The sequence below is a fragment of the Stegostoma tigrinum genome, chromosome 6 (genome assembly GCF_030684315.1).
Source record: "Stegostoma tigrinum isolate sSteTig4 chromosome 6, sSteTig4.hap1, whole genome shotgun sequence".
Classification (NCBI taxonomy): Eukaryota; Metazoa; Chordata; class Chondrichthyes; order Orectolobiformes; family Stegostomatidae; genus Stegostoma; species Stegostoma tigrinum.
In genome coordinates, this window is record NC_081359.1 from 70,745,259 (window position 1) to 70,768,332 (window position 23,074).

At 38.3% G+C, this 23,074-nt stretch overlaps 1 protein-coding gene across 2 annotated transcripts; it reads right to left on the reverse strand.

The window, feature by feature from the left end:
- Positions 1–737: 737 nt before the first annotated feature.
- poglut3 (protein O-glucosyltransferase 3) lies at positions 738–20,170 on the reverse strand. 2 transcript variants are annotated; one of them, XM_048532727.2, is made up of 8 exons: positions 19,805–20,170; positions 19,115–19,312; positions 13,786–14,066; positions 13,471–13,681; positions 9,802–9,998; positions 8,084–8,278; positions 6,445–6,549; positions 738–3,159 (listed from the first exon to the last, which is right to left on the reverse strand). In XM_048532727.2, exons 1-8 carry the CDS (start codon positions 20,010–20,012, stop codon positions 3,034–3,036), a joined length of 1,521 nt encoding a protein of 506 aa, XP_048388684.1. In that variant the 5' UTR covers positions 20,013–20,170; the 3' UTR covers positions 738–3,033. The 2 variants fall into 2 exon arrangements, with proteins under 2 accessions (XP_048388684.1, XP_048388685.1); XM_048532728.2 differs by lacking the exon at positions 8,084–8,278.
- Between the last annotated feature and the right edge of the window lie 2,904 nt (positions 20,171–23,074).

Below are 23,074 nucleotides of genomic sequence, written 5' to 3' on the forward strand. Positions count from 1 at the left end.
TGCGGTACTCCAAATGTGGCCTAACCAACATCTTGTACAGCTGTAACATCCCAACTCCTGTACTCAGTGCTCTGACTGATGAAGGCAAGCACACCACGTGCCTTCTCCATCACCCTGTCGACCTGTGATGCCACCTTCACGGAACTATGTACCTGCATCCCTAGGTCTCTTTCTTTGACAAGACCCCAGGGCCTTACCAATAACTGTGCAAGTCCTGCCCCAGTTTGTCTTCCCAAAGCACAACTTTGGATTTGCTTTAGCTTTGGCAGATAAGGTTATTTCATGTCCTCTCTTTGGCCTCCTGATTTCCCTTAAGTGCTCCTACACCCCTCTCTAGTCAAGGGATTCATTTGATCCCAGTTGTCTATACCAGACATATGCCTCCTTCTTTTTCTTGACCAGATCCTCATTATCTCCAGTCATCCAGTGTTATCTAATCCTTCTAACTACTGATTTGCAAGAAAGCATGTATTTCTGAAAACAGTAACTTCAAATTGATACCCATGGAAAAAATAGCTTAATCACTATTAATCAACTCTACAAATCAAAGATTTCAGATGGCATTTTGTAAAGCTAATGTTTGTGCCTTGTTGACTATAATGGTGAAAATCAATGACTGAAGACCACAGCTTCCAATACCTGACAATGTCTGGTCCTCATTAATACAAGTTGATAATGAAGAAGGGACCTGCAATGATCTATGTATGGGCTATGCAGTACAAGGCAATGCACAATCATAAAATTCAGCTTCATGGAACCACATGTTTTATTTCCTCAATGATGACCAAGAATGCAGACGTGTACAGTGACGGAAGGGAGGAATAAAGGAAGGAAATGAAGGAATTGATACAAACACAGTTCAAAGACTTGACACATTAAAGTCAGAGTGGAGTGTTCATTGATCTTTGCAATGTTCAGCATCATTTGCTTTTTTGCAGATACCAAAGTAGTCCATGTCCACATGTAGCAAGACCTAAAGAACACAAGTTGATAAGTGACAGAAACATTGACACCATTCAGTCTCCATCTCCAACAAGGGAGAACTTAACTACCTCCTCTTGAAATTTAACAGCATCAGCATCACTGAATCCAGCAATGTCACCCCAGAGATTACCAGTGATCTGAAAAGTAACCACTACACACAAATACTGTGACAACAGCAGGTGTGGGAAGTATGTAGCAAGTAATTTCCTCATTTCCAAAATCTGCCTACCAACAAGGGACAATTCAGGAGTTTAGATGAATGTAGTTCCAACACTCCAGAAACTTGTCACCATCCAAGGCAAAGCAGTGAATGACACCCCATCACCACTTTAAACATTTGAAATTGAAATGGTTAAGTCACCATAGTCCCAGAGGAACAGAGGCTGGTTGCTCATTAGAGAGAAATGACTGGTGGAGAGTTTAACCAGAGGGTTACCACGGCACAGACATTGAACAGTTGTTGTTGGCATCACTGTGTAACAAACCAGCCAACTCAGTTAACTGATCCCACCATTCATTTTACCAAAGCATAGTGGGCAGTAGTTATATCATATACAATATGCACTGCAGAAACTCACTAAGCTTCCTTTGATAGCACCTTCCAAACCCACAACTCAACCGGGCAGCAGACACATGGGAACACTACTAACTACAAGCTCCCCTCTAAGCCATACCTTTCTGAATTGGAACTATAACTGACAACCCTTTTTGTGTTGGGTCAAAATAGCAGCACTACATCTCCATGAGACGGACTGCAGTAGTTAAAGGCAGCAAATTGATAATGAAGAAGGGACGTGCAATGATCTATGTATGGGCTGTGTAGTACAAGGCAATTCTCCAAAACAATTAGATGAGTAATAAATGCTGACCCTGGGAAGGATGCACTGCTCACATCTCACCAAAAAAATTAATAAAATTAGTACTTGTTAAGTGGAACTGAGCCAGTTGTTTGCTAACTTAGTCTACATAAACAAATAAAATATAAACGCCCAGTGAAGATCTAAGATGGTATAGCTCATTGCTCCATATTGTTTGGAACACAGAAATGTGATCAGATCACAGCTAGCATGGACTAAATGTAATTAAACGAACACATAAAATGTGGCCACATGTTTACATTTCACAGACACTAAATGAATCCAGGAACCTAAGAGAAACAGCACGTCTCAAGAATGATCTAATCTGTCATGAATCATTTACAGTCAATGCAACGTGATTTGCGATTTCTAGCATAAGACTTATATATCACTTGTATTACCTATTTCCTTCCTAAAAAGGTAAACAGTTTGATATTGAAACTCTCAACTAGGGAAAGCAATGAACCTCACTGCACTGGGGATGATCATCAGTTCTGGAACCTCATCTCTTTGAATCATAACTCATTCTACTAGTTCTTTATACTGTGAATATTAACTTACTTCACAACATACAGTTTAGTATTTCTTACAAATTTCAGCACATCTGGCGTGACTATTTTAAAATAAAACATTCTGAGAAAGTATATTAGAATTGTATTTTACAAAACAGACTTAATAGAAATCTGTCTCTATAAATATAAAACCTATACAGTGGATCTGTGTTGAAGTAAACTGGTTTGAAAATGGTCCCATAATAAATATCAGGTTGATTCTAGAATCAAGTCAGAAGAACCTTGATAGACTATACACAATACCTTGCATTGTGCTTACTGACAAAATCAAGTGAAATATATTTGGTGTGTCTTGAATTGCAAATTATGTCTTGATTAACTACAAACTAATTCTAAGTTAGAAACTTCAGGACATCACTCCTGCTACAAGTTTAATTTCTAATTTCACATTTCATATAGTCAATTTGACACCATGAGGATAAAATTAACATTATACACAAAAGCAGCACGTTTAGAGGGGGAAAAAAGTGTGGTGAATAATGGCTACTGTAAGTGACATTTTAATTCACATCTAAATGTACATTACTTTAGGCTCTTTCTGGAAACAGTTAAAGAAAGGGAGAGAGATTTTTTTCAAGTAACGCATACAAAGTTAACAAATGCAATTACGCTGATTACAGTTAAAGTTCTTCCTTTATATTGGCTGTTCTCCTGCAGTCACAGGAAGATTCATTGTCAGATGGCTGAAGAACATGCTCCATTCCCTTGCGGATTTCAGGCTGAGAAGTCTGCCGTTTTGCATATTCCTAAACAGTAGAAAAGGTAAAGTAATCTATATTAGAGGATTGCCACTAATTTAACAGTTGTAATGATAATATTGTATTGTAGAGAGATTAGTAACTTTCTATTGCAAGCAGAGATAAGATATACAAATATGTTAGGTGTTCCAAATCAGATTCAATATTGTGCTACTCCAAACAAAGGGGTTTATTATGTGCAGAAAAATAACTTACCACATTACAATCACTAAATTTGACAGAAACTGAAATTCCTGATTCCATTGTTGACAAAATGACAACTTTTGATGTATTAGAGTAGTGTTGATCAATCTGATATATCCACCTTTTGCAGTATATCAGACAAGACATCAGAAAATAGCACAACAGAATATGAAATGGCATTAGCTAGCACTTTTAAACAGCGATCTGAACGTTTGGCAGTCTGCAAAGAACACAGAATCACATTAAAAACAGCATTTACTGACAAGGTAACTAACTACTCTCTCCACGTCCTAATGCTTCCACAAAATAAAAACTGGAAACACTTAATTCAAAACTTTGCTGAAAAAAATTGGGAATAACTGCTTCATTGTGGGGTTAAACTCATTAAACTAAATGCATTGTCCTTCATTTTCCAATTACATCAAGAGAATCACAGAAACAATAGTTATGCCATAGCAATGATCTAAAAGTTCAGTCCATACAAATAAAATAATGATTTTTCCTCAATAATCTATCACTTTCTTCTCAATAGTATAGCCCATTTGACAGCCATTGGACAAAGAACACTTCATCTTCTGCTAAATGTTACAGCGGGATTTAGAGATCAAAACAAGATCATAAAGAAATCCAGGCTTTGAAGTGTAAATTACATCAACACTGCAAGAAAAACACAAAATTACCCAAATCATTCAGCAGATTATTTGTAATATCATTCAGTCATGATGCAGGATTCACAACTGCAGAAAATATCTATTTTCTCTGCAGATATTACCGAACTGCTGAGTGCTACTTGCAATTTATGTTTTTGTTTCAGCTCTCCAGTATAACTAGTTTCTGTTTGACCCTGATTTAGGAAATCAGAGTTTATGATCCAAAGAAAACTTCTGTAGCTCAGAGATTATTGCTGTGATGACATTTTTTTAAAAATCATGCATGGCTCAGTTGGTAACTGTCTTACCTCTGAATCAGAAGTTTCCACTCCAGAAATACAAGCACAAAAATCTAGGCTGATGCTCCAGTGCATTACCAAGGGCGTGCTGTGCTGTCAGAGGTGTCATTTGTAGATGAAATGCTAAATGGATGTCCTGTCTGCTCTCTCACATGGTGTAAAATGTTCAATGGCAAGGGAGTTCTCTCCACTGTCCCAGTTAATATTTATCACTCAACTGACACTGAAACAGATTCCCTGGTCATTCTCACAACACTGATTGAGGGGCCTATGAATACAAATTTCTTCCTACATTACAATTTCATAAGGTAGCCCATTATCTTTTATAATCTTCAGACATTACAAAGTCAGAGTCATACGATAATACAGTGTGGAAACAGGCCCTTCAGCCCAAACTGGTCCATGGTGCCCATTCAGCTAGCTCCAATTGCCCACATTTGGTCCATATCCCCCAAACCCTTCTCATCCATGTACCCATACAAATGTTTATTAAATGTTGCTATTGAACCTGCCTCAACCACTTTTCGCTGGCAGCCCATTCCATATACACACCATTCTCTGCATGAAGAAGTTGCCCCTCAGGTCCTTCTAAAATTTTTCCCCCTCTCACCTATGCCTTCTTGTTTTCAATTCCCATCCCTGGGAAAAATGACTATATGCATTCATCCTATCAATGCCCCTCATGATTTTATACACCTCAGTAAGGTCAGCCTTCATTCTCCTATGGTCCAATTAATAACGTCCTATCTTGGCCAACCTCTCTCTATAACGCAGGCCTATTACTCCTGGCAACATCCTCGTAAATCTTCTTTGCAGTTTATATTTGTTATTAAATTCTCCAGTTTAGCTCTGACTTTCCAGTAACAGGGTGACCAAAACGGTACACAATACTCCAAGTACGGCCTCACCAATGACTTATACAACTGTAACATAACATCCTAACTCCTATACTCAATGCCTTGATTGACGAAGGCCAGCATGCCAAATGCCTTCTTCACCAACCTGTCCACCTGTGACATCACTTTCAATGAACTATGTACTTGTACTCCTTGGCCCCCCTGTTCCACAACACTCCTCAGGACCTTACCATTTACTAGTTAAGTCCCACCTTGGCTTGACTTCCCAAAATTCAATACCTCACACTTACCTGTATTAAATTACATTTGCCAATCCACAGCCCACTTCCCATCTGATCAAGATCCCTCTGTAATTTTTTGATAACCTTCCTCATTATCAATGATACCTCCTAATTTTGTATCATCCGCAAAATTACTAATCGTCTTGTCTAAATGCAAGTCTTTTTGCAATTTACATTCAATCTATTAATTTTATCCATTCTTTTTGTTTTATCACCTGGGAGTAGAGGTTTTTCAGAAGGAAAATCAATGAACACCACATTTTAGCAATCAAACTAAACCAATAGCAATGGCTCATGTTTCTGTGGAAATGTAAACCATGAGAATTAATGTTATTTTGTTTAGACCCAATTTTCATCAAGGGTATATTTGGTACAGAAGTATTTGTTAGTAATAAAGAACTTGCCCATTCTTTATCCACAATAACCATTATCACATTGTCATCTCTTTCTCTGCAGACAGACTGATGTCTCTTAACCCATCAAACATTAAGACATGGCACAATGAGGCAATTTCACACCACTCCAGAGATTGTCTCCACCCATTACCACTAAACAACCAAATCAGACAATTCAGAAGTTATTAGGATACAAAAATTGCTACAATTTAAAAGATGAGCCTCAGGTCTTTAATTCTTGTACAGAAATTGAGAATAAAGAACTTCAGTTCTAATCAAAAAATATGTAAAGGACTCTGATTTTCTCACATGAATTTTATCCCAGTAAATCCACATGACTACTTTACTGACAAGATTAAGGGTGTATACAGGTTTCATGTAGGAATTTAAAGTTTCTGAACATTAGAAAATGACAAAAAAGTGCTTTTAAGGAATTATCAAGGATCTATCCACAATTAGTAGTTTTATCCCTGAAGTTTCATTCCATTTGTGTTATCATCCACTCATCTGGATGAATCACAGTACACATCACAGCCTAGATTATTCAGTATAAAACTGTCTTACAGGACTATATTATCTAATAAATAGATCTATTAAGTCTCTCAAACCTGTAATACTAAGTAATAGTAACAATAAAGACTTGAAGGTTGCAGGAGCTCTCTAGCTAGAGTTTGTCCTGATCTGGCAATTTTCCATGCTTCAGCATCATTATCCTAAGAGAAGATCAATAAAAGAAATTTTAGCAAGAGGTTCACAGCTTTCCATTCACAAATGTTTGTTAGTCATTGCAATGTTACAGATATAAAACAAGCTTCACCCTTTGATGAGTATTTTGTACAGGGTTCATATCTTTGTCAAAACAAGGTCTTCGATTTTGGCAAGGCGTTAGTAAGGTGGTACTGGATTCATAAATTAGTCATTGGGATAGTAATCCAAAGATTCAGGCTATTGTTCTGGGGACTTGGCTTTGAATTCCACCATGGCAGATAAATTAGAATTCAGAAAAATCTAGAATTAAAAGCTAGTGTAGTGTAATGATGAAAAATAAAACCATTGTCAATTGCCAGAAAAAAAAGCATCTGATTCACTAGTGTCCTTTTGAGAAAGAAATCCTTGTCTTGTCTGGTCTACATGTGCAATACCAATAGCAATGCAAGTGGCTCTCTCTGACATCTCGGGGGCTGTTAAGAACCAAATAGCTTAAGGACAGTTAGAGGTGGCAACAAGTACTGGCTTTGTTAGTGACACCCACACAAAAGAAAAGCTAACATGTGTTCTTCCATGCTGCAGGCATTCTAAATAATTTTCTACTATCGTGCATTTTCAAAATTTACTGCATTTTAAATTGTGGAAAGTAAAAGATTTACAACAAGTTTCAACTACTTCAATGAACACACTGGCACATTAATATACAAATCAAATTATCCTATGTTCCAAGCAACAAATGTAATAGAAAATTAAGTTGCATCAAAATGCCAATCACCTTTACTCTCTTGCGGCATTAATACATTATTAATACTTAAGTGTGTTAAACTTAATTTGCCTTTAAAATGGCAACTTCCTTCTCAAGAACACTTTAAAAAATCATTTTGTATAAACTTGCTTACATTTAAGTTATGCTATGTTATAATCAGTTTCAGGACAGACATTCATGCTTCGCAGTTACATTTCACATTTGGTCACATCAATAAATAATCAGTTGTGCTCTTTTCTCACCAATACATGTGTACAGTTTTTAAAAAAAAATGACAAAAGTTGCTTACAATGTACTAATCACTATGTAGAAACAGAATCCTGGCTGTTCACGCTCTATCCAGACTATGAGTTTGTAGCACCCATATTACACAAAGACAGACTTCTTTTCTTCACGATTGTTTGACCCTAAGGCAGGTTCTTGACCTCGTCTGCGGATAGTTCATCCTAAGCTGTTTTTCTTCGCAGTTGTTATTAGTTAATGGTCGTTTGCCATTGTCTTTCACTCTGAGAGGCAAGAGTGGAAATGAAGGCCCAGGTCTACCTTAGCTGCAAAAGGAGATGAGCCTGTACTTTGACACTGATCTAAGCCACACACTTGTCATCTAGAGAGATGTGCAAACTGGCTGTCACAGAGAGACTAATCCAGCATGATCAAAATCTAAGCAAGACCTTCCTAAATCTTTGTTTAGTGAGACACACCATATTTGTTCAGAATCTTTGAGGAAACTCTAAATATTTAATTTTAAATAACATTGCAACTCACTCACTTACCTTCACCCACTTAATCTTCTCAATAACATCACTCATATTTCTCTTCAGTGGAACATAATGTTTCCATGGCTTCAGAGAGGAGTAGAAATGCTCATAATATTTAGAATCCTGCTTCAACACTAGGCTGTCACCCAACATAAGGTACGGGAACCTGTAAGCTGCCACAGTACCATCCACATTCACTTGGTATTTATACTGGAAAAATGTTCAGAAACACATCTCATCTCAATTTAAAAAAAGGTTCACTTGAATATTTTTTAAAAATGCATCGACAAAAACCCTTTTAAAAATGGTATTTTTTTCAATAGTAATTGTAATGCGGAGGATTTACCTTAAAATATACATAAAATTAATTTCAATAGTTAAAAAATTACTCAGTATGGTGAAAATATAGTTAATCTGATGTAATATTTGGAAGTTTGTTCCCTGCTGACATTTTATAAGTTAGATTCACAACACAAAACATCTGTTAATCCAAAAACATGAATAGTTATTTTTAACGTAAGTCAAGTTAATCAAACATATACAAGAAATACAAATTGTAGGTGTTGCTGCTGAGTTTAAACACTCTGGCTTCACCTAATGAGAGATTCTGCTTCACACTTGAAAAAGGAAGTTTGAGGAAATAAGACCAGAATCTAACACAGTGTTGTTGCACTTGTTTTCCAGGTGTGAAACAGACTCAGCACTTAGCAACAAGACACTTGCACCTTAACTGCTGGAACATTTGGTTTCATGCTGAACTTTTGAAGAGGTGGTCTTTAATGTTAAAATGAAGCAGATATCTAAGCTCCTTTAAAAATGAATGAGTATTATTTCTGGGTAACATCTATCTAGTAACCCTTCAAAGGACTGCTGAATGCCAGTTAAAACTGAAGACTCATGTGTGTGATCTTGTTTTTGTCAATGGAAGGAGCAGGAAGGCTTCCAGCTGCTACACAAAACAACTCCGACTGTTACTGGCCTACCCAAATGGAATTGCCTTTCTCCTCTCTCTCATGGGGTCTAACTGTGGGCATGAGCTCTGGACAAAATTGATTGGCTTGCTCCAGCTCATCAGAATGATAAAATCCAAGGAGAAATATCGGATGATCCTTAGGCCTCTCTGTTCTGATGTACGATTATGGTGTTCCAATAGAACTGTGCTCAGTTTCAGATGTTCCAAATTTTGAAAGGCTGTCAAAATTCCTTAACTCAAGTTTTTTTTAAATGTAGAAAAGGTGAACATTGGTGTCATTGCATGACCACAACTAGGACAATATCTGGTTGCAGTAGAGGTAGGAATAAATGGCAAGGGATAACCAACATATCAAATTGCCTTCCAACTATGTCTGGCACCCTCTGTGTTAAACACTTCAGCCTCACAACATTCCCTGTGATATGAATTGGTGGGCTAGCAATTTCTATAAGTAACCTCAGTATTTAGCATTTTTTAAAAAAGAAAAATCACCCGGTCCATCCACCATCTTTGACTGTATCCATACCAACAGGTTTAGAAACTGAGAAATGACCATCTTTCCAGCTCAGACCTATCTATACCAACATGAATGACAGGAGGAATTCAACAGGGTGAGGGAAACTGAAGGAGTCCATCTGCCCATGTAACTGTGTGCTAATTCTCCAAACTGCAACCTAAACAATACTGCATTTTACAACAAGATTTTAAAAGAAAAGAGCGTAATTTTAAAACATTGCTTCATTTATCCAGCAAATCATACCTTAAAGAAGTCAAAGAAACTGATCAGTTGTGCTTTTCCTAGTTCTTTTTCTTCTTCACGAAAGAAGAAGTAGGCAGTTATTCCAGCATCCAAAAGCTCAGGATTCTTTTTGGAGATCCTCACTAGTTTCAACCTCTCTTCTCGACTGTCCCTGCCTCTCCAAAAAGCTTGCTCTGTTTTATTGATCCAGGCAGGACCTTGTATTTTGCAAAACAAACATAATCTGAGTAATTTTAAATATACTGTCATCAATTCTTAATATTTCGACTTCCTGTTTTTGGTTCCAATCTAAGCCAATACTGTAACAGTTCTCTCTCAAGGTGTTATTCCTACTTAGAGTCAGAGTCATACAGCACGGAAACAGACCCTCAAATCCAACTACACCTTGCCAACCATAATCCCAAAACTAAACTAGTCCCACCTGCCTACACTTGGCCCATACCCCTTCAAATTTTGAATGTTATAACTGTACCCACATCCACCACTTCCTCTGGAACTTCATTTCACAATGAACCACACACTGTTTCCCCTCATTTCTTGTTTAAAATCTTTCTCCTGTCACATTAAAAATATGCCCCTTAGTCTTGAAGTCCTCCAGCCTAGGGAAAAACCACTTGCCATTCACCTTATCTATGCCCCTCATGATTTTATAAGCCATGATAAGGTCAACCCCTCAACCTCCCATTCCAGGGAAAAAAGCTGCAGCCTACCCAGCTTCTCCTTATATCTCAAACCCTTCACTCCCAGCAACATCCTGGCAAATCTTTTCTGAACTTTCTTCAGTTTAATACCACCCTTCCTCTAACAGGGTGACCAGAATTGGACACAGTACTCCAGAAGTAGACTCACCAAAATCACGTACATCATCAATGTGACATCCCAACTCCTCTCCTCAAAGGTCTGAGCAACAAACGCAGCATGCTAAATGCTTTCTTAACCACCTGTTTACATGTGTTGCAAACTTCAAAAAATTACATACCTAAGCCCCAAGGTGTCTCTGTTCTACAACACTACCCGTGGTCAACTGTATAAGTCCTGCCCCTGATTGTTTTACCAAAATGCAATACCTCACATTTATCAAATTAAACTTCATCTGCCATTTCTTAGTCCATTGACCCAATTGATCAAGACCTCCTTGCAATCTCAGCTAACCTTCTTCATTGTCTGTTATACCACCAGTTTTGGTGTTATCCACAAACTTACTAACTATGTCTTCTATATTCTCATGTAAATCATTTATATAAAAATGACAAACCAAAGTGGACCCACCATCGATCCTTGTAGAACACTAATGATCACAAGCCTTCAGTCTGAAAAACATCCTATCACCATCACTCTCTGTCTCCGAACATAAAGCCAGTTTTGTAACCAATGGGCAAGTCCTATGTGATCTAACTTCAGTAATTAGTTGATTAAAAGTATTTTCTCTTTATATTATCAAATTCATACATGCTCTCACAAAAGATCATTTAATCAGTGAGCACAAAGATTTACCAGGATGTCTCTAGGACTGGAGGGTTTGAGTCATAAAGGAGAGGCTGGATAGGCTGAGACTTTTCTCACTGGTCCCCGATTAATGAATGTATGACTTACTAATGCTTATATTTAGGCACATATTCCTGTACAAGGATGTCATTTTACAGATTCAACATGTGAATGATTCCTCACACTTACGAATGGCTATTTTATATTGTCCTGCATACAAAAATCACCTTGCGAGCAGAACTCATTCACAATCAGGGGACTGTCTGTATGTGATGTCCAGTACTGGATAAGCGGAAATTACCTTTAATGCGATATTGGGAAGACTGAGGCTGTAGGTATCCTGTCCCCATTCCAAATTGTTCCCCAGCTACCAAGTCAGTCATTGTCTTCCTTTGGCAAGAGTCCAAATTAAAGTAACCATTTCACAATATAGGCACCAGATGTGACTCCAAGAACGATCTTCCACCTCAATATTTCTGCCTTTGTTACAACCATTTCTTCTTTCCTCTGTTGCATCCCGTGAATGTGAATGTGCCTCAGCTCAGCTGCTGCTGTAACCCTCATTAATGTCCTAGATTCAAATATTACAAGGCCCTCCCAGCTGGTATCCCACATTCTATAGTCAAACCTTTCCATGACCTTATCCCTTCCCAGCTCAGTTATCACCCCGTGTCCTATAACCCAGTCAGATATCCATACTCATCTGACCTTTTGAATATCCTTAATTATAATTGGTCTGACAACAGTGGCCATACTTTTAGTTGCCTTACCCCAAAGTCAGGAATTCCCTACTTACACATCTTTGCTTCATCAAAGATCTTTTTTACAGCCTACCTCTTTAACCAAGTCATCTGACCCAATATCTCTATCTGCAGCTCAGTGTCATGTTTTGTTTCACAGTGCTCTTGTAAAGCACCATGGAACTTGTATTTATATATCATTTTTAACCTAATGACAAGTTGTTATTTTTGTTGCCCTCCAAAAGTCAGGATTTACATCACCCACACCCTAATAAATTTATATGGAATAAGTTCCCATAATGCCAGGATTAGGAGGGATGACCAAGAATTTGACTGAAGATATGTATTCTGAACAGGTTTTCAGGATGGATAGGGACTGGGAAAACAGATAGGCAGGGGGGGTTTGTGGAAATAATCCCAAAAGAGATGAGAAACCACTGCCAGTTAAAATGGATGATGAGGAATAGTATATCTTAGTTACTGTCATAAAGGATGCTATTTGCAATTTTGATAAAGGTCTTTTCAATACTGAGGCAGCTACAGATGAATGACATTCAAACAGGCAATGAGAAAAGATGAGCTTGAATTTGGGATAGTGGAAACTATCTTGTTTCTTAGGAGTACCAAGAAAATGAAGCACTTGGGAACGGGAAAACAAGAAGGCCACTTAGAAACAAAATGTTGTTTCGGAAGTACGTAGTGATGAATTAGAAAATTTAAAAGAATATTGTGGAGAATTGAATACAAAAGTTGTGAGGTGATACTTTAGGAATATAGGACACTGGTAAGAACACATCTGATGTACTGTATTGGACACTTTGTTGAAAGAGGGATGTAAATTACTTGGAAGCAGGTCAAAGAAGGATTGCTAAAGTAATACTTGGAATGAACAAGTTGTCTAACAAGGCAAGATTGGACAGCCAAGGCTTGTATACGCTGGAGTTTAAAAGAACAAGAAACGACTTCATTGAAAATCCTGAGAAGTCTTGTCAGGGTGTGCGTTACGTGAAAAAGGATATTTCTTCTTATCAGGGAATCTACGGTTAGAGGTCACTGTTTAAAAATTAACGGTCAACCAATTAAGAGACAATGAGGAGAGTTTATTTTCTCTGAGAGGATGGTGAGTTTTTTGGAATTGTCTTCCTCAAATATGGAGTAAACCTTGTGTTTAATTTTTTAAAAATTCAGGATGGATAGATTCTTCACAAGGGAGTGAAAGTTAATCAAAAAGTAGGCAGGAACATGGAGTGAACACATCAGCCACAATTTTATTCAGTGTTGGAACAGTCTTTAGGGGAAAAATGGTCTACTCCATTCCTAGTTCATACATATGCCCTGTAAGCAAACTTTAAAATTTATAATAAACTGCTGCTATAGTATATGTTGTGTCAATGAATTAATCATGAACTTGGTTGAACTTACAATAACCAGAAAACGAACCTACCAGTCTGCCCTTGAATGGAGAGGAGGTCATTTGTCACACCACGTAGTGTTTCTAATGTAGAGCGTGTTATGTCATATGTTGGAAGGACAATATCCACAGTATCCTCAGAGCCACACCAAGAAATGATGGGCAACGGATTATCCTTCATTTGACGAGTTTCCAGTGGCCAATCGCCTACATTTACATAGAATTCAACATCAGGCAATCGAACCTAAGCAAAGTACATACAAAAAGACTCCTGATTTAATTTGGTTTCTTCTTTGAAGACAGATTATGTTACAAAAAACATCAGGAATTAATTTTATGGAAACCTACTTTTCTGGCTAAAGAAAGCAGCATTTCATCTGAAAACATTTTGAAGTCAGTGTACCGTCCCATAGTTCGTCGATAAATCTGGTTATCCAATATGGTGTAATGAACAATTCCTCGATCACCAAATCTGTTAGGTACTTCTTCTAGGAGGAGTGAGAGGTCTATACTGGGAAAATTAATGAAGTCACTAGAAATCTGTTCCTCTTCTGCAGGGCACGATACAGTATCTTTCCATATCTGGGGGTCCACTTCTGGACAGTAACAGTATTCATGATAAACTGGGCCTGATAACAGAAGCAGAAATACAACATATTATTGCTATATGCAACTACACATTAACTTTGTAATAATCATCACTACCAAAAATGACTGTCCAGGCTTTTTCTATGTCGATTGCTGACATTTAATTTTGTAGGAAACACTGTTTTTGCTTTGAAGACAAAAATGAGGAGTTTTTTCTCTCATTTAATGTATGGAATTCTGTCCTACAGAAAATAATCATATCTGGGTCACTGAATTAATTCAGGGCTGAGTTAGATAACTTTTTGATAGACACGGAGTCAAGGAGCATGGAAGAAGGCAGGATTGTCCATACCCTTAGTCCTTGAAAGAGTAGGTTCAAAAGGGCTGAATGGTCTACTCCTCCTTCTAGGTGCTACGTAAACAACTTTGTTTTTTCTTTATTCTTTCGTGGTATGTAAGCATCACTGGCAAGGCCAGCATTTTTGCCCACCTCCAACTGCCCTTGAAATATGTGACTTCCTTGGCTGTTTCGGATGGCAGTTGTAGATACAAACATATTGCTGGGTCACGTGGAAGTCAAATTAGGTAATGATGGCACACTTCTTTCCCAAAACTTCAGTGGTGGACCAAATGGGTTTACAAATGAATCGTTGATAGCATCATAGTCACCGTGACAGAGAGCAGCTTTCAAATGTAAATTTATTCATCAAATTTGAAGTCCACTAGCTGCCTTGGTGAGATGTGAACACACATTGCCAGACATTAGTCTGGACCTTGAGACTGCAGTCGTGTTAATGACAGGTACTCTCTTTACCCCACCCTCACTCATCCTAACTTGTAACAATAAAAAAAGGAGCATAATGTTTTTCATACTTCACTCTGGCACGTTTCCATATCCAAGGAGACTTAGAAGACCATGGCCAAAACCTCCACAATTTCCATTCTCATTTACGTCAGTCACCTGGGATGCATCTCATTCAGATCAGGTAAACTTTCTACATTAAGAACTGGCAACCAGAATAATTTCTCTTTAGCTTTTGTTTCCTGCCACCATCATCATTCCCACCTCCTTTAATGTTACACTCACAGTATCCTCTTTACTTGTTGACGGATCAAAATGACTAACTTCCCAACTTTTTGCATAAGCATTTTATCAGTAAAACTTTGGATTACTCTTTTATGTTGGCCAATAATTGATTCTCATTCTCTCTCCTTCTTTGCTCCTCTATTTTAAAATTTCTCCCTAAACTTACGATGTTCACCAAAACCTCGGTAATTAAGCACCTTCCCACTTTGGGCTCTATGCAGGCTTTGGTTTAGTTGATCATACCATTATCCTTCAACAGATTTTCTCCATTATTCAGCTCAGAGAGCTACACTTTTTGGTGTTATTTTTCTCTATCAGACCATACCCAGAATATCTTGACCAACAGCAACTCCTCCCAGCTTGCGCAATTTCTATGACAGCTCTTCAAATTACAAGAGGCAACCCCACCCTACACTGCAACCTTCACATACATAATCGTACATCCCTCCCCACCGAGGGAAACTTTACCACGAAACAATTCAGAATGCAGTATTAAAAAAGGTCTTACTCACTTTTGCCAGAATCATTTAGTTTATCCAAAGTTGAAACAGGATAACTAAAGTCTTCCATTATTTTAATACTGCTGTAAGTATTTTACAATGTTATGTTTCTTTCCAATTGGAGGTATATTAAAATTGTAATGTGATAGCACACAGCAAGGAACCTTTCCCCCTTGATGAAGAAATCAATGACTGGCTGCACAGATTTAAGGCAAGGGGGAGGTGGTTTACAGTGTCTGTCAGGAAAAAGTGTTTGCACCCAGAGGGTGGTGAGAATCTGGAATTCACTGCACATAAGGGCGGTCAATGCTGAAACCCTCAAAATATTTTAGAAATATTTCGATGTAAACTTGAGATGCCAAGCCATATGGTCCCAATGCTAGAAAATGGGATGATAACAGTTAAGTGCTTGATTTTGACCAGCACGGACTTGATGGGCCAAAGGGCCTTTTTCTGTGCTGTGAAACTGTATGATTCCATGACAATCCAGCGTAAGAATAATTAGTCAGAGGCAAACTGACTTTCTCGGGGTACTGTGTTAGGCCCAAACCACATTCAACTGGTTCATCACTGACGTTCCCTCTATTGCAAGATCAGAAGTAGGGATGATTGCACAACACTCAGCACTACTCACAATGTCCCAGATCCTGAAGCAGTTTGTGTGCAAATACAGCAAGTCATGGGTGTTATCTTGACATGGATTAACATGTGGTAAGTGGCATTCATGCCACGGAAATGACAGGCAATGACCATCTCCAACAGGAGAGAATCTGAACAGCGCCCCTTGACATTCAATGACATTAGCTTCGCTGAATCACCAACAATCAAAATTCCAGAGGTCACTACGAATCAAAAACTGAACTGGACTGGCCATGTAAATACTGTGGATACAAGAACAGATCAAAAGAAAGGAGTCTTGCAACGTGTATTTCACATCCTGACTCCCCACAGCCTGACCACCTTTGACAAGACACAACTTTGGAATGTGATGCAATATACTCCATTTGCCTGGAATAGGGCAGCTTCAACAACACAAGAAGCTTGACACTACCAAGGACAAAGCAGCTCGCGTAGTTGACCAAGAAACAAAATGTGATATGTTATTATTTGTGAAACTGAGTTTGAACAAGGACAGACCCATGTATAATTTTATGTTCAATTTCTGTTTCTATATTGTGTGGGTTAAGAAGTGATGAGTTTAGTTTCATTTTGAAACTAAATGTCTGGAAATATGTTTACACATATTTAACTGAGGCTTCAAGAAAGAAAAGCCTTCAGGTGAATACTTTGGTACTTTAGAAAGCAAGATCAGATTAGATTAGATTAGATTTCCTACAATGTGAAAACAGGCCCTTCGGCCCAACAAGTGCACACTGCCCCTTGAAGCATCCCACCCAGACCCATTCCCCTATGACCCACACACCCCTGAACACTACAGGCAATTTAGCATGGCCAATCCACCTAGCCTGCAGATCTTTGGACTGTGGGAGGAAACCAGAGCACCCGGAGGAAACCCACGCAGACACGGGGAGAAAGTGCAAACTCCACTGAGACAGTTACCCAAGAATGAAATTGAACCCGGGTCCCTGGCGCTATGAGGCTGCAGTGCTAACCACTGAGCCATCGTGCCACCCCTACAAAATGTAGGAAAGGGCAAACCATCTGTCATGGGCAACACAGTGTCCTATGACTAGAGTTCCTTTAATTTTATTTCCTGTTTCAAATAATTCCCAAATAATGTAAAACAGTCTTTTCCTTATTTGTAACAAATGTTGAACTTTTTTGTTAAAACTACATTGGTATTCTCTTGAGAATATGCTCTTTGACTCATTACCACAGTAACCAAATTGCTAAATTAAACTTATAGTCTATCAAGCCAGGTTTCACACTAGGAGCTGACCTGTCCATCATTACCATCTGCTGGGATCATACAAAATGAAAACTGCTCAGACGTGGATCACAATTCTCCAACTTTCCCTAGACTCTAGGGTGGCAAATGAGGACTGGAGAACTGCAAATGTTACTCTTACATCATTTTCGAACAAAGCTGTTAGTCAAACAAATACAGACCAGTCAGTTTAACCTTGATGGTGGAATAGATCAAGATAAAATTAATAACTCACAAGGATGAGGATAGTGATGTCCACGATGTGGTGGTTGATAAAGTGCTGCACAACTGAGGTTGTGAGAAAAATTAAAGCTCATGGAGAATAGCAATATGGATACAAAATTTGTCAAATGACAGCAAACATAGGAGTGGTAGTGGTTGTTTCAGACTGGAGGAAGATTTATAGAGGGTTTCTAGGAATAGGTGTCACGTCCCTTGGTCTTCCTGATTTATATTAACAATGTTGACTTTGTTGTACAGACCACAGTTTCAAAATTTGCATTATATACAGAACTTGAAAGTTGCGAACCATTAGTTGGATGGAGCAGAACTTGTAAATTCACAGACAGGTTGGTGGAATAGACTGACAAGTTGGTGATTATATTTAATCAAGAGAAGTGGTAGGAAAAACAAAGGGACGGTAATAAATAAATGAAACCATTCTAATAAGTGCGCAAAGAGAAGAGGGATCTGGGTATGCACGTGCATAAAATGCTGAAGGGCCAAAGCAATAGACAGCATGGTTAAAGAGTGGCATCCTGGGTTTCACATTAACTGCAAAAGCAAGAAAGTCACGTTAAACCCATATTAAATACTGGTGTGGTCTTTACTGGAATATTGTATCCAGTCTTAGACACCACACGTCAGAGGTGATGGAGAGGATGCAAATCAGATTCATGTGGACATTTTCAGGGATGAGGAACTTCAGTTATGCAGACAGATTGGAGCAATTAGGGTTGTTGTCACTAAAGAGAAGGTTGAGGATAAATTTTATATATGTATTCAAAATTACGAGGATTGTCAACAGAGTTCATAGGTGAAATTACTCTCATTGATGAAGGGATTAAAAACCTGAGGGTAGGGATAGAAGGTATTTGACAGGAGAAGCAATGGTGACACAAGGATGTGGAATGCACCGTATGAGTACGTGATGGTCAATTAAGGGTTTCAAAAAGGAATTGGATAACTACCTGAAAAGGAAGGATGTGCAGGCCTACAGGTAAAAGGGGACTGAGACCAGGTGAATTGCTCCTTCAGAGTGCCAGCAGAGACATTACAGCATATTAGGGAGGCAATTCAGCCTGTTATCTTTCTGTTGTCCCCTCAGTCACCTCCAGAATGTTCATTCAGGGACTCCTACATCCCAACTATTGTGCAGAATATCGCCAACTACCCCTGGAACTCTACAACTCACCGCTCATTTCCTTTACCCTCCTCTCGTGACACGGTTCCACTTTCCACCATACTAAATTGCCTCAAGATGCAACTTCAAATCGACCATGTTTTGGTGCTGTGCTCCAGTTCACGCCAATCTCCAATCAACAGGATAGTTTTTCATTTTGCAGATTTCTCACAACATCTTGGCCCAAGTGTTTCTGTGAAATCGGAACTTACCTTTTAAAATATATGGAGACTGGCCTACATGTTGACCTTGATGAAATATTTCAATCTTTAGCCCCTCACTGGCAGTTCCATAGAGTCGATACCTCATTAGAAATGTTCCATCATTTCGATCCAAGGGTGTTGGTACATAGCGCCGAACATGTTCTCTGGAGGAGAGCACTTTGATGACCACATTGAATGTATTACTTCCTGAATTAAAAAGGAAAATGAATGACTAGATTTCATTTTTTCTTATTACACAAACTTAATTAACATTGATCGTATCATCATCTTGAAAACTTTTAAAAAGTCCACAAGATTGGATCTTTGCTGGAGGGGAAGTCTCAATAGAAAATCTACATTAGAGCAGTTTTTAATTTACACAAATATGTGAGCACAAAAATTTGATTACAGTCTTTAAATGATTCCCAGATGTCTGGTGGTGGTCATACTTCCATTATTCTTTCTGTGAGGAATCGATTCTATTTCAGTGCTACACAAAAGGTAGATGCAGAACAGCACTGGCAAGTGCAAACAGTGACGACTGCGTTCCTTAAGTTTAGCTATGTTAGCCTACACCTGGCTGCACGGAAATATTGCAAACCAACGTAAGTCAATAAAGTGAATCACAAACGACAGATTAACCACGTTCTATCTGCAAGTGAACAAAATAGTTCAAAAGGCCCAAAACAATTTACATACCGGGAGAATAGGTGACATTTTCCTCTGAGTAGGTAACTGCCTGGATATAGAAATATCGAACCGGCAGCACAACATCAGCCCTCAGACCCGGCCCCCAGACTAAACTTTTTGCAGCACTCACTTCCTCTTTGCCTGTTTCACATTTACCAACAGAAAGCATCAAAAACAACATAGCCGAAAACGCCCATAATAAAAGCTGCCGCTGCATTTTTTTCCTCACATGTACTCCAATTCACAACGAATACATATGCAAGCCCCACCACTCTACCCAAAAATATTCAATGCTACCCGGAGTTAGTCCACATCCTTTGGCCGCCTTATGGCTCGAGTGCGAAAACCCCAATGGCTGCAAGGAAGGAAAGAACATAGCGTTGGAATGAAAGGAAAACCAGGAACGGATTCCCAGTGGAACCGAACCGAAAAAATTACACTTGCATTTATGTAGCGCCTTTCACTTTGTAAAATGTCTGCAGGCTCGTCACAGGAATGTTGTCAAATAACCTTTGTTGTCTGCGGTGTGGGTGGCATTCACCCTGCAAGTCAGGTGGAGGTGAAGGTCCTCTATCTTGGAATCTGCCCCAATTCAACTGGTGTGGAGATTGTTGCATGCTACAGTCCAATCTAACGTGTTTTAAATCAATTAACATAGGCCATAGCTCCCTGTAATAAGTGCACCCTGTATCTGTCTTTCATGAATACACCAAATCTGAGGAGTTGATCCTCTACTGTAGGATGCTCTTTGAGCCCATTCACTCTTGGATTTTTGGTAACCCTAAAGGAAGGATTGCAGGCGGTTCTGAGGAGTTTGCAGCTCTACAGACCTCCTTAAGGACCTGTCCAGTTTGGCCTTTAAAAGATCCAGCAGGGTGCAGTTAATGCACTTAAGGAACCAGCCTGACTGTTTCAGGTATGATGATCATGTTTGAATGTCTGTGGAAGAAAAGCATACAGTGTTCACCTCACCGTTATACTTGAGGCTTTCCATCGCTAGTGGACAACTGTGGGACTGAAGTACATTGTGAATAGTCAAGGATTTCTTCGTCTTTTAATTTCAAAAATATTTTGTACCTCTTTAAAAGGGGGCTATTATGATTTGCTGAAAGCGTCAAACAAAGTTTCACACTGAGACAAGCAGGAGATTGTAGGACAGATAACCAGTAATGTAGTGATCTTACACCAGGGATGTGCAAGAGGCCAGAACTGAATGGGAAGAATAAAAAAACAAAATATTATTTAAATGGACACATGTTTATTCCAACAGTAGGTACAGACATTGTAACTCGCACGATTTTTCTCTCAGCTTAACTGAGGGGTATGAAAATCAGCTGCAACGCCCTGAGTGGCCCAACTGTGAACAGGCATATTCAAAGGTTTTTGGAGTCAAGATTTCCATTATTTATTATATTTATCAACTGGCATATTGAAAGAGACCTTGAGTTCATACAACTGCATTTGTGTAACAATTAGGTAATGTGAAAAGCAGTGACATATCGCAATGCAGGGATTAACTGGTAACATACCTATTGAAGAAGTGGCTACACTTCGAGTGTATCTGAGCCATTTTTCAAACCAAACAGCTGCGTCCAAGAGATTTTCCCTGCAAAATTGTTGGAAAACAGGCCGAAAAGTCTCACTGACGTCCGCGAAGACTTGAAATTTACCTTCAAAGCTTAATTTCTGTATTTCCAACATTAATTTCCTGAGTATAAGGATGGAACTTTTAACCCACTCACCTTAATACAGTCACTCCACCAATGCTAGCTCAGATTTAGCAGTCTCTAGGAGAGGAAAACAAGATGGTATGACAGCAGGTGATGAGTTTTTGTTCCGCAATATCAGGAACTGCCCTGAATCAAACAAAAACAGAAATTAGCAGGTCTAGCAGCATCTGTGGAGAGAAAACAGAATTAATATTTCAAGTCCAATTATTGTTCTTCAGAACTTCATATTTCTCAAATCCAAGGCAAAAAAACCAGCCCAAACAGGTCCACTTAAAGTGCAGTAAGATGTTAAGACAGTTATGAAGTAATCTGTAGATTAATCACATGCACTGTAAGAAAATATTGCAAACATGTAAAAGCTGATGTAAAAATTTACAAAGGAAAATGTAAATATGGCTCAGCCTGGCATAGTCCTCATCTTCGTTCCAGTAAGCTAAGACTTAATAAGTTATTATTAGAGCTTATTTTGAATTTATTATTCATCAATTTTCAGTGATGCCTTTCCTTGTAGAACTTTATAAAATTCTAAATTTGCTGAACCATTGGTTGCCATTGTTGTTCTCCAGGCTTTAATCTTTGGAATTCATTCCTTACACTATGACTACCTCACTTTCTTCATTTAAGTCATTCATAATATCCATCTCTTCAGCCAAACTTTTGGTTATCTGATCTCCTTTTGTGGCTTGATATCATACCGTTTTATAATGCTCCTCTGCCAGACCTGCTGAGTTGTCCCAGTAATTTTTGATTTTGATGTTGTTGTTGTATAAATGTACGTTGTTATTCTTTTGCATTGCCCTGCTCTAATTCTTGTATCAGTTTTTCTGGTAGTGTGGTGAACATACAGTCCAAGGATGTGAAGCCCCAGTCAATATCTGTAGTTTATAATCACTAAACCAGCTGTTGATTATAGCACTTTATCTCTTTTTAACTGCTTTGCCACATTTTCCAGGTAAGTAATGCAATCGGTTGATCATCATTGCTAGGTAGCTTGATCAGTTGCCATCTACCAAATCAATTCAAAGATAGGAGTTAGGTAATATGTTGCTAACTCACTTCTGTGTGCTGTTGAGGAAATACCCTGTTGCATTATTTTAAGAAAGCTTTTAGTTATGTTTTTTTTTAAGAAAGCTCCTCTGGTTTAATCAAATTTTATTTCTCAACTAAAACTTGAGAAATGAATATCTAGTCATTAACCTCATTGCTATTTTTAGGACACTGTAGTACTGTACACAAATAAGCTCTCACATTTGTGTACATTACAGCATTATGATCTAAAAGGAGTTCATTGGCTGTATAATATTGTATGACATATGGCAGTTTTAATCTCAATATGAATGTAAATTGCTTGCTTTTCTTTTATTATTTATCTGGTTTGAGAGATGTCATTTTGCAAAAATTGAATCTAAGTTTGTCATTCTTATATACATAACAATCTCCCAAACCTGTACTTGTCTGTATAGCTCAAAATACAATACAAACTTTGCTTTCTCTATTTATTTTGCGTAGTTCATAGGTAGGAGAATACACAGTAATGAAGTGCACACGT

Coding starts and splice junctions, on each gene's coding strand:
- poglut3 (XM_048532727.2), bottom strand. CDS start 20,012: ATGCAGCGGCAGCTTTTATTATGGGCGTTTTCGGCTATGTTGTTTTTG. Junction 9,999..13,470: donor CTCCATTCAAGGGCAGACTG/GTAGGTTCGTTT, acceptor GCAAAATACAAG/GTCCTGCCTGGATCAATAAA. Junction 8,279..9,801: donor GTTTCTTTGACTTCTTTAAG/GTATGATTTGCT, acceptor ACATTTTTCCAG/TATAAATACCAAGTGAATGT.